This window comes from Suricata suricatta, chromosome 5 (assembly GCF_006229205.1).
Source record: "Suricata suricatta isolate VVHF042 chromosome 5, meerkat_22Aug2017_6uvM2_HiC, whole genome shotgun sequence".
Taxonomy (NCBI): domain Eukaryota; kingdom Metazoa; phylum Chordata; class Mammalia; order Carnivora; family Herpestidae; genus Suricata; species Suricata suricatta.
In genome coordinates this window covers 58465714-58477605 of record NC_043704.1, presented here as the reverse complement: position 1 = coordinate 58477605, position 11892 = coordinate 58465714, and the positions used below count along the sequence as shown (strand labels likewise).

At 41.8% G+C, this 11892-nt stretch overlaps 1 protein-coding gene across 1 annotated transcript in view; it reads right to left on the bottom strand.

The window, feature by feature from the left end:
- Positions 1-6671: 6671 nt before the first annotated feature.
- The window catches only part of ABHD10 (abhydrolase domain containing 10), a 13428-nt gene continuing 8207 nt past the window's right edge, over positions 6672-11892 (bottom strand). The window contains exon 5 of the mRNA XM_029940691.1: positions 6672-7524. Within this exon, the coding sequence (XP_029796551.1) occupies positions 7180-7524 (345 nt within the window). The 3' untranslated portion in view covers positions 6672-7179. The remainder of the gene's footprint in view (positions 7525-11892) is intronic.

Sequence of the window (11892 nt, the reverse complement as noted above, 5' to 3'; positions counted from 1 at the left end):
TCAAATTGAATTCTTGCCCCTGGAACTGGTTGACTCAGGCATATTAGATAAAGCAATTCTGGTGCATGGAAAGGTAATCTTTGTCTCTGTGGAAGTTGGTTGGAAGCTAGGCGGGGAATGTCCCCTCAAACCATGCATGTCCTGAGAGCAATCTCCTACCCGCCTGGGCCTGGGCTAGTGAAAATGTAATCGCTTTGTAGACATGTGGGTGGCGTGCCTGAGAAAAGACTTTGTGGTCAGTAACTGAGCGCCTGGAAAGAGAACTTTGAAACATAAAGATGTGTAAGAGAAGTAGCTTTTAGGAGAGCAGTGGGTTTAGAAAAGGGCACACAAAGGACTGACTAATGCAGACCCTGATGCTGAATGGAATCATCAGTTGAAGAAGCTCTAAAGACAACAGAACTGCCTCCAGAGACTCAGGGCTTAGGGGAAGAGTTTAGAGCAGGGAGAGTGTTAGCAGAATATTGGAAGTCACTGGGTTGCATCCGGGGTGTCGGCAGTAAGGTCAATTCCAAACTGCGACTGAGGAAACAGAGGTCCAAACAGAAGACATGTTACTTTCTCTGTGGCTGGAATTGCTCTTAGGAGAAGGCTGGCTTGAAACAATTCTGAAAGCCAGAAACAATTCTGAAAGATGTACATGTATTCTTACCTCCCTCTTTCTTCCTTCCTTTCTTTCTTTCTTTCTTCTTTCTTTCTTCTTTTCTTTTCTCTTCTTTTCTCTTTCTTTCTTTCCTTTCTTTCTTTCTTTCTTTCTTTCTTTCTTTCTTTCTTTCTTTCTTTCTTTCTTTCTTTCTTTCTTCCTTCCTTCCTCCCTTCCTCCCTTCCTCCCTTCCTCCCTTCCTCCCTTCCTCCCTTCCTCCCTTCCTCCCTTCCTCCCTTCCTCCCTTCCTCCCTTCCTTCCTTCCTTTCCTTTGTAGGTCTTCTGTACCCATTTCCTACCACTGTAAAAAAATAACTGGGGTGCTGTAAGTGGATGATTGACTCATGGTTCTGGAGAGGATACAGTGGCAAAGAGCAGAGGCCACAACAAGGAACAGGTGAGAAGTGTCCAGCAATTCACAGGAAGTCGTCTGAGAAAACAATGCTTGATCCCTGGGAGATACGGGCTCAACTCTACATTTACTGGGTGTTTACTAGTATTATAGTTAATTTTTTCAACAATGTTTTTAAAGGGCCAATGTAGGGGCACCTGGGTGGCTCAGTCAGTTAGTGTCCGGCTTTGGCTCAGGTCATTGCCTCACAGTTCGTGGGTTCGAGCCCCACGTCGGGCTCAGAGCCTGGGGCCTGTCTTCTGATTCTGTCTCCCTCTCTCTCTGACCCTCCCCTGCTCATGCTGTCTCTCTCTATCTCTCGGAAATAGATAAAACTTCTAAAAAATTTAAAAAAGGGCCAATGTATCTGAGTCCAAAAAACAATGCATAAGACATGGCAGTGTGGTCTAGCAGCAAAGTTAAACTGGTAAACAATAAAGACCAGCCAGGTGTCATGCTAAAAATGTGCACAAGGTACTCAGATACAATTTTACCTAGAGGAAGGGGTAGGGGGTTGGGAGAAAGCTTCATAAATGAGAGGACTTTAAGCCTCAAAAGAGGTCTGGGTGCTTGCCAGGTGAACGGGGTGAGGTGTTGTCAGGTGGGTGGGGTGAAGCCAGAAGGGTTGGGAACATGACCAGCAAAGGCAGCTTATTTAGGCAGGCGAAATATTCTCCTATCAATGAAGCAAAGGATTAGAGAGGAGACACAGTGGAAGGAAAGTAAGGCTTGGACGTCAGGCAGGCTGTGGGCCGTAAAGGAGTGTGCTAACCAATACTCGTGGTTACAGCGTCAGGAATTTTGAGAGCCACCTGTCACTCAGCCATTATAAGACACTGAATTATGTAAACTTACACTTAAGTAATTTACAGATATTGAGTACTCAAAACGGATCACTTTTAGTTTGCTACATGTTACTACTACCTGTACTTCTGAGAGTATTACCAGGCCTATTGTCTCTATCTGGTGTGTACACTACGTAATGCTTTGCTACTGGCCGCTTCTTCCCAGCTTCGGTGACATCACAGTGGTGGCTGCAAAACAGCCACAACGGGAGTATTTATGGCACGGATGTTGGCAAGCTTGTAAATCAGGGTGTTCTCGTTTTGTTTCGTTTTTCTGGAAAGCTAGTTGTTAAATATTTCCTGGACTTGCCTTTCTCTGGACTTAGGCAAAAGAGTGAGTTATTTCATAGAGAAAGAGAATCATCTGATTGGTTTGGACGAAGGAAAAGGGGCCGGTCAGTATGACTCACCAGTTTGACCTGCACAGCGGGGTGGTGTGGTGCCATTATTGTAAGGGGGCCTGTGCGGGGGGAGGTACATATGAGGGGAAGGTAATGAGGTTTGTCCTAACTGCATCTGGAGGTTACTATCCACTCCAGTTCATTAGACAGTTGGTTTTGTGGGTCTGGGGCTGCAGACAACAGTCTGGCACGGGGGAATGAACTTGAATCATCTGCATGCGAGTGGGGTTAAAACTAGGAGCAGGGCTGCTTAAGCGAAGTAGCAGGAGAAGGGGCCAGGGAATGTTCACGTTGAAGCAGTGGTGAGAAGTAGGAGCCAGCAAACGAGGCGGCACGGCACAGTCAGAGCTGCCTGGGGGTAAGCAATGTCAGGACAGGGCTCCTGACCTCACCAGTCTGTTCAGAGAGGGGAACTGGCCTATCTGTGAGAACCTAAAAGCAGTAACTTCTATCAAAAAGGTGAGAACAGGGGCGTCTGTTAAGCTTAAGCATCTGACTCTGGATTTCAGCTCAGGTCCTGATCTCATGGTTCATGAGTTTGAGCCCTGCATAGGAGTTCAAGTCTTGTGTCAGGCTCTGTGCTGACAGTGCAGAACCTGCTTGGGATTCTCTCTCTCCCCCTCTCTTCCTCTGCCCTTCCCCTGTTCATGTTCTCTGTGTCCCTCGAAATAAATAAATTAATTAATAAACATTAAAAAAAAGGTGTAAACAGAAAGCACAGAGGACCCAGTGACAAACTTCTTAGAAACAGAGGTGGAAATGAATTAGGAAAGGCTTTCACTGGGGAACTGACATTTGATTTGAGCTTTTTATTTTATTACTATAATTATTTATGTTTTTAGTAGAAGAACTTTTTAAAATATAATTTATTGTCAAATTGGTTTCCCTACCATACCCAGTGTTCATCCCAACAAGTGCCCTCCTCCATGCCCATCACCCACTTTTCCCCTCTCCCCCACCCATCACCCCTCAGTTTGGTCTCAGTATTTAAGAGTTTCTTATGGTTTGCCTCCCTCTTTCTCTGTAACTTTTTTCCCCCTTCTCTTTCCCCTTCCTCATGGTCTCCTGTTAAGTTTCTTAAGATCCACGTATAAGTGAAAACACACGGCATCTGTCTTTCTCTGACTGACTTATTTCACTCAGCATAACACCCTCCAGGTCCATCCACATTGCTGCAAATGACAGGATTTCATTCTTTCTCATTGCCAAGCGGTATTCCAATGTATATGTAAACCACATCTTCTTTATTCATTCATCAGTTGATGAACATTTAGGCTCTTTCCATCATTTGGCTATTATTGAAGAAGAATTTTGTTAGCAAACTCCTGAAAGCTCAAGAAAAGGGAGAGCTCGAATGTCTGAAAGATAATTTCCTCAAAAGACACATTTGGTTAAAAAGAAAAATTGCCTGCCTTTTCCCAGGTAAACCCTCTCAAAGTACCAGAGCTCCACGGGGTTTTTTAATCAAAGCAACCATGTACACTACATGATTACGTTTCTAAATGAAAAATTACTTTTAGGTCTGTGTTTAAAGGGGATCTTTAAAGGTGTACCTAAATTCCTCCCATCTTCTTTCCTTCAGAAAATAAGAGTTCCTTAGTTATTTGGGTTTTGTTTTGAAACAGTTTCAAATTTAATGAAAATCTGGCATACCTCCTTCGGGCACTGAATGGTTATGGGGCGGAATCATGTTCTTGCCGTCTCCATGATTTGTAAAGCTCAGCCTTGCCCAAGGCTCTTTTCTTCCTCTCCTCCACACAGAACTTTCTATTGGCTGTTCAGGGAACAGCATACTGTTTAGATTTGGTCTGGAGATGGCTTCTAAGCTCAACAGATGCAGCAAAAGCAAGTTTATTCTGTGACCTCACTTAGCCTTCCTTTCCAATGGCGTTTGCCTTATCTCTTTCCATTGCGCATGCTGACATTGTTGAGAAGGGTCACGTCACTTTTAACATAATGCACGAGCTTCAGGGGACAAGGCGCTCAGAGGCTGTTGGTTGTTTAAGCATTTTCTGCATCACTGGATACATGGCATTGAGTGGTTTTAGGGGAAAAAGAGAGTGCGTGAACTTTGGGGGAAAAAATAAGGAAAAAACCCACTGAAGTAATTAACAGTGTACATGACCTCACTGATAACAAAATCATCTGGAATTTGTGATGATGGAATTTAATCTGCAAAGCTAGATTAAATATTAAAATTGGCTTTTCTATCTTCAGATTGTGAAGGGTCCTCCTCCCCTTTCCTAACCTTTGGACGTTTGAAAGGATACCACACAATTAACGAGAGTGAGGTGCTGTAGAAGCTCCACCCTCTTTTCTCTTTTCCTTACTGACCTCCATGAATTCTGTCCACCGGTTTCTCACGGGACTGTGCTCAGTGCACAATAAACGTGAAAAGGAAGTGACTCCTATGTGTATGTGTCATTGTTCTAACTGTATGTAATTATTTAATCCTTATGCTTTATTATCTAGCTTTATGTCACTTTTCAGCTGGGGAAACGTCAGGTTAAGTAAATTGCTTACTTACAGGGTTGGTTTGTACATGGTGAGCCAGGATTGAAGCCCATGCTGTATAACCATTTTATGTGTGTTGCCTCTCTGGGTGTGCTGCGAATCTCTAAGCACGCTTACCACATTTCAATGTTTAACCTTAGAAAACTCTCCTGGGCAGGGTCCTTTTCTCTTCGTCTTTTGAATCCTTGTGCTCACAGAGCCTGGAAGGAGCAAGCCCTGGGGTAGCCACCCTGCCACCGCTGCCAACTCACTCTAGCACCAGGCACCCTGGCACATGCAGGGTTCATGTGTGTTTGCTTGGTAAATGATTTCTGTTCAGTATAAAAGGTAACAGATTGTAGTCTTGTAGGACATTAACCTGTTTAGTATCTGCATCAGTAGTCCTTTAGGCCGCCCACAGGTTTGATGATTTGTTAGGATTCACAGGACCCAGCACATAGCTCTACTCACAGATACACTTTCTTAATGAAAGGATACAAAGCAAAATCTGCCAAGGAAAAAGGCACACGGGCTGAAGTCTGGGGAAATGAGGCACAAGCTTCTAAGAATTCTCTCCCAACGGTCCTGCCAGGTGAGCTGACATTCCCTCAGTCACGAGTTGTGACGGCACATGCAGTGCTGTCACTAGGTAGTTCGTGACATTCAGGGCCCATGTATTGGGAGCTGGTCACTTAGGCAGTCTCTGCCTGGTACCTACCACAATTCCAGACTCCCAGAAGAAAAGGTCTTTAGCACAAACCATCCTGTACAATACAGACAGGTTGGGTAGAGTGAGCCACGTTTACCAGTACTGGGAATGGTGGAAACTTCCTAAAAGCCAAGTTCCCAGATGTAAGCAGGTCTCTCTAAGGCTAATTCTTTGGCTCAGGAATTTCATCCCAACAATTTTCTCTCTATATAGGTCACATTATCAATTTAGTAAGTTTCACTTTGAGACATAACCTAAGGTGGCTAAGTGAAGTCCAGCCAAACTTCAAAGCTAAGACACCAACGCAGTAAGGCTCGCTACAGCACAAGCCCACTTTTGTTATTAAAAACACCTTTATAAATTGCATTTCGTTATTTTCTTCCTGTCCGTGGACTTCTGAAAGCCCTGACTTAGATGGCAATCACCTGGCCATTTGTACTTAAGACACATATTAGTAGAAACGGGATGTTTCTGTAGGTAGGCAATAATATATACAGATTAACTACCTCTCCAGAATATGAAAATACTCCATCACTAAGATCAAATCCCATTTAAATAATATATAAAGCCTGGGTGGCTCAGTCCAACTCTTGATTTTGGCTCAGGTCATGAGGTCACAGCTTGTGAGATCAAGCCCTGAGCTGCACTGTGCTGATAGTGTGGAGCCTGCTTGGGATTCTCTCTCTCCCTCTCTCTCTCTGCCCCTCCCCCACTCGCACAGATGCACACTCTCAAAATAAATAAACTTCAAAAAAAAAAAAAAAGAATAACCATAATTATAAGCTCAAATATAGCATGTAGAACAGTCATATTCTGACTTTTTGAACTTTACTATGCTTCAGACATTTTTCTCATCATTTCAGATTTATTTCAATAAACACCATCCTATATTCTGTAAATAGCATTTTAAAATCAGAAACAATTTTACAAATTTCCATATATGACCGACAACAAAGGACAAAAAAATTCAAGCTTTAACAATTCTAAGTAGAAGAGAACACAATTAAGAGCCAGTTAACATAATCATTTAGCAAATAAATCTCTTGAATAAAAAAGCTGGAAATCTTTTAATAAAAAAAATTCAACACACAACATGGATAGACCTAGGGGGTATTAGGTTAAGTGACATAAGTCAGGTAGAGAAAGATAATATGGTATCATTTCATTTATATGTGGAACCTAAAGAGCAAAACAAACGAAAAACAAAGCAGAAACAAACCCATAAATGCAGAGAACTAGTGGTTGTCAGAGGGGAGGGGGGATGAGCAAAAGTAGGCGAAGGAGTAGGAGACGCAGGCTTCTGGGCGCGGGAGGAGGAGGTCACGGGAGGAAGAGGTCACGGGACGAGAGGTGCAGCGGCAGCAGCACGGCCATGGCACTGTCGCAGTGCTGCGCGCGGACAGGCTGCAGCTCTGTCTGTGGTGAGCACAGGGCAGCACCCGCAGGTGTCTAATGACTATGCTGTGCCCCCGAAACTATGACAACACTGTTCACTCTACTTCAATGAAAAGAAATCAAGGATTGAAGGAACGGCAGCTTGTACTTCCGTCGCAATTTGTACGTCATTAAGTAAATGTTCATGTGATATTTACGAAATAGAGCTAAGAGGAAAAAACCTAAGTATCAGCGTCTTTCGTTTGTTACCCTCCTTCCAATTTTCTGGATCCGTTCATGTACATACCACCTAAAATGTGATTCTAGTTAACTACAGTTGAAAGCTTATCAATTAAGTCATCAATAGTGTAAACAAGAAGTTGGATGTCCGATTTCTCCTTCATTCTGTGATCACTGTGTTTTCGGAGGATGACATCTACGTCCTTGCTGACTACCTGGTTGGCAAGCTGAATGGACATGTGCCAAGGGATGACGTCATCCTCCATGCCGTGCAACAGTCTTACGGGGCAGTTCACGGGGATAGGACTACGCAGAAAGCAGTGGTGTTCAGCTTCTTTAATGAAACTGTACTGAAGGTTATAAATGCCTTCTTCGCTGTAGTTGGATGGAACGCTCCACACGCCTTTCGTCTCTATTTCCTTTTTTACCTATTGGGAAAAATGAGGAAAATAAAAGTATTAACATAACACTAACAGATGCAGCAGTCTTAAACAGTCTAAGAAAAGCAGTCCAGGAGGAAGAGGAAAAGAGATAAAAATGTCACAATGATAATTATCAAGAATTAAGCACTACGTGCAAGGAACTGTGAAAGGTACTTTACACATAGTATCTCACAAGATTCTGATAATAATTGTTACTATTTCATTTTTACAAAAAGAATATTAGAATCTAGAGAAGTTAAATGGCAGGTAACAACTGCCGTGGCGGGTTTAAATTAGATTTAGCTTTATTAAGTAACATCTTAAATCAGGTGTTACCTCACCCCAACTAAAAGGGAAAATGAAGGGGAGAAAAAGTAATTTCTTGAAATCTGTTTAGTCATCATTCATATTATACAAAGCCAGACCTTATGAATAACAACTGTTTAGATTTCAAGATCACAAACTAAAAGTATCTGTATGTGAAGTTACTAAAATGAGGATCAGGAAAGAAGAAAATAAAGAATCAAGCCTAGAACTAAAAATGAAAAATAAGACAGTACTTGCTCTGGGACAATCAAACACAATTTCAGGCTAGATGTAAAAAAAAGAAAGAAAAAATAGTATTGTTCTTGCCTTCCAGAGTGCTAAAAAATAAGGAAAAATGTGTTGCTCTAGATGACAGTACAGCCTTCCAGATACTTTCTGAAAACTGAGCAAGGATATCATTTCTACACTTAGTTCCTTATGACAAAACACTGCGTATCTTTTGATTCTCGAAGCATTTTTATTTTTTAGAATATAATTTGTCTTAAACAATTTTTCTTTTCTTTAAATGTTTGAGAGAGAGAGAGAGAGAAAGAAAGAGAGAAAGAGAGAGAGAGAGAAACACAAGCAGGGGAGGGGCAGAGAGAGGGAGGGAGGGAGGGAGGGGGAGGGAGAGAGAGAGAGAGAGAGAGAGAGAGAGAGAGAGAGAGAGAGAGAGAATGAGAATGAATATCCCAAGCAGGCTCTGCACTGTCAGGGCAGAGCCCAACCCAGGGCTCAAACTCATGAAATGAGATCATGACCTGAGCTGAAACCAAGAGCTGGACGGCTAACCAACTGAGCCATGCTGGTGCCCCCTAAACAATTTTCTAGTTAACGTAACATTTATTCATCATAGAAAACATGGGAGATACAGAAATTATAAAAAGAAGCAACTGCACATAATCCCACCTCATCAATATAACCACCATTACTATGCTGGCTCATTTCCTTCCAGCATTTTTTCTCTAGGTTTCTGTTTACATATATGTAATATGTAAAACAGATATCTATTACACATTCACATAGAGTTTTCTACATTGCTTTACTTATTTCATACATGTATTTCTGGGTTTAAAAAATTCTATGAAAAGTTTTCAAAGGCTGCATAGTACGTAGTCCATTATGCTAGATCTAAACTAATTACCTTGATTACTTCCACACTGTTGGCTACTTCCATGAACATCTTTGAGCACAAAGATTTCTCTGTATATAAATAAATTATCTGCAAAGATTATCAGAACGTGAACTAATAAATTAAGATGTAAAATCAATTTATTATTTTTTTTGAGAGAGAGAGAGAGAGAGAGAGTGAGCATGAGTGGGGGAGGAGCAGAGAGAGAGGGAGACACAGAATTTGAAGTAGTCTTCAGCCTCTGAGCTGTCAGCCACAGAGCCCAACGCAGGGCTCAAACCCAAGAACCGTAAGATTGTGACTTGAACTGATGTTGGACACTCAAATGAGCCACTGGGCACCCCAAGATGTAAATATTTTTAAGGCTCTTGAAACTATATCATATTAAGGGCATTTATGACTAGAAAAACATCTTATCAAAAAATAAGGAAAAATATAAGAATAGAAAAGCCAAATATAGTTTATTGAATATTTTTGTATTTAAATTTTCAATAAAGATACTATGATTCTTCCATGTTTAAAATTGTTAATTTACTGCAAATATGAAAAGGAAAATAAGAATTTAAACAGTAAGATATTAAGTTTAGGCCTCTTAATGTATTTTTTAAAATTCTAAAATGATTTACTGATTCAGTGAAAAAGCTGTGTATCTGAAAGATATACTCCTAAATATGTCTTCAAATGATTTGAAATTAAGGAAATTCTAAAAAACTGTAAAATGTACGAATCTATATTAAGTCTCTGCATTAAATGAACATGTGAACTGAATATTTAAAGCAAAAGTGATATTTAGTGATCCCCAAAGTACTCAGGATCATTCCTAAATTTGTAATTTCAGTAATTAGAACTTAGTTACATTGGTCATTAGATGAAGTGGGAACCATGCTAATTACCCATCCAATTAATAACAGCTGCATTTTAAGCATGCCTGCCCCTCAACCAGCTGTTTCCTGCCCTTGAATTGAATGAATACTATCCACTTGAAGAACAAACTTAACTTTACAAAATAGTGTATGTAATTGAACCCTCTAAAAGTTCAGAAATAGTGAAAATATTGCTAACTGCAGAAAACGTACAATGTAAATTAAATTCTATGCCTATAAAGAACCACATCAACGTGATGTGGTTGAGAAGCCTGTACCCCAAACAGCTGTGCGTCTGTCTGACGTGCTCTAGTGTTCAAAGGACACAACGAGCAATGCGTTGACATTCCCAGGGCTAAAGATGATAGTAAAAATCATCCCTTGCCATTGTTAGAGCTAGCTGCTTCTGTGAAGAAGAGACAGTGGTCTGAGTGTCCCTGTTCTTTCCTTACATGCTTTTAAATTAACAGGCTTCTAACCACAACCATTTGCTCGCCTGATTTAGGATTAGCAAAGACATGTCCTGATTGGCAGGTACAGATCTCAGTCACTTAGGGGATTATCTACCATATCCTCCCTGACTGATGCAGATACACACACACACACACAAAAATGTACAAAGATCTTGTCATTGACCATAACAACAATGTAAAATTGTTTAATCCACTTCTTCCTCATCTGCTATGTTCTTGAAGTAATTTCCTACCAGGAGAAGCACCATTTAATTGAGTTAGAGGATGGAGTAAGGGCTTCGAGGTTTATATGCAGAGAGACACAAAGGTAGGAGAATTTAGCAGCATAGGACATTGAGAACTATCTATGAGAAAGCACACAAGGGGAGCCTGGGTGACTCAGTCGGTTGAGCGTCCGGCTTTGGCTCATGATCTCATGGCTTGTGGGTTCGAGCCCTACGTCAGGCTCTGTGCTGACAGCTGACCTGTTTTCAGATTCTGTGTCTTCCTCTCTCTCTGACCCTCCCCTGCTCACACTGTCTCTCTCTCTCTTTCTCAAAAATAAATAGAACATTATAAATAAATAAATAAATAAAAGAACAGACAGTACACGGCACTGGTATCAATGCAGACCTTGAGGCAAAAGTCAACAACGACATTCTACTATTCAACACAATGTGGCTTTTTCCTTCTCTCTCTTTCCTCGCCTCCTCCGCCTGCTCTCCCACCCCCCAGAGCAGTAGTTCTCAAACTGCGCTGGAGGGGTTGGTTAAAACAGACTGCCGGGCCACACTCCCCGGTTCTGACTCAGGTCTCGGGTGAAGTTCAAGGACATGCAGTTCTTACAAGTTCTCGGGTGACACTGATGCTGCCCGCCTAGTGAAAACACTCTTCGAACCACTATTCGACAGCTTTTCTTTCGTTTTCTGTGCCTCAGTCCTGCCAGGATCATAGTCCCACAGGGGACATTTAGATCCTTAGGAAAAAGACATCCAAAGAGAACTCAACTGATGGCAGACCACCACCAAAATACACAAAAACAAACAGCTATTGCCCACTATTTCTTCATCCCTGCAGATAACTGAGTGCTTCAACATATGTCTAACGATAACATATAACAAATAAATCACCTTCATTTATTTCAGAGACCTCATCTCAACCACGATTTGCTGAAGCGCATGGTCATAATGAAAAGCACATTTTGTAAAAAGGGGAGGCTCAGCAGTAGAACAGAAGGCCAGCTCCGCGTCGGAGCCTGGAGCGGCAGACCTCGGGGCCTGTGCGCGGACTCTGACGGGCCAGAGCGCGAGCGGGCCGCTCTGCGGGGACGGCGCTAAGGCTGCTTTCAGGCTAAGGAAACAACGTTCCACAACTGGTGAGCCACGTCTGATACGGTCATAAGGATGGGGACTGTTTCCCATATGCCACAAAATAAGGATAAAAGGTACAAAGAGAGATCACAATGTCTGATCCGAGTAAGCAAATGTGACCCATAACGAAAATGTTGCTAAAAAAGGAAATTTCAAGTGTGATTTCACCAATATGGCTGAGATATGTGGCAGAATGAAGAGATTGTGAAGAAAAGGAAACCTTGACTAAGACAAAGAGATGATATACAAAA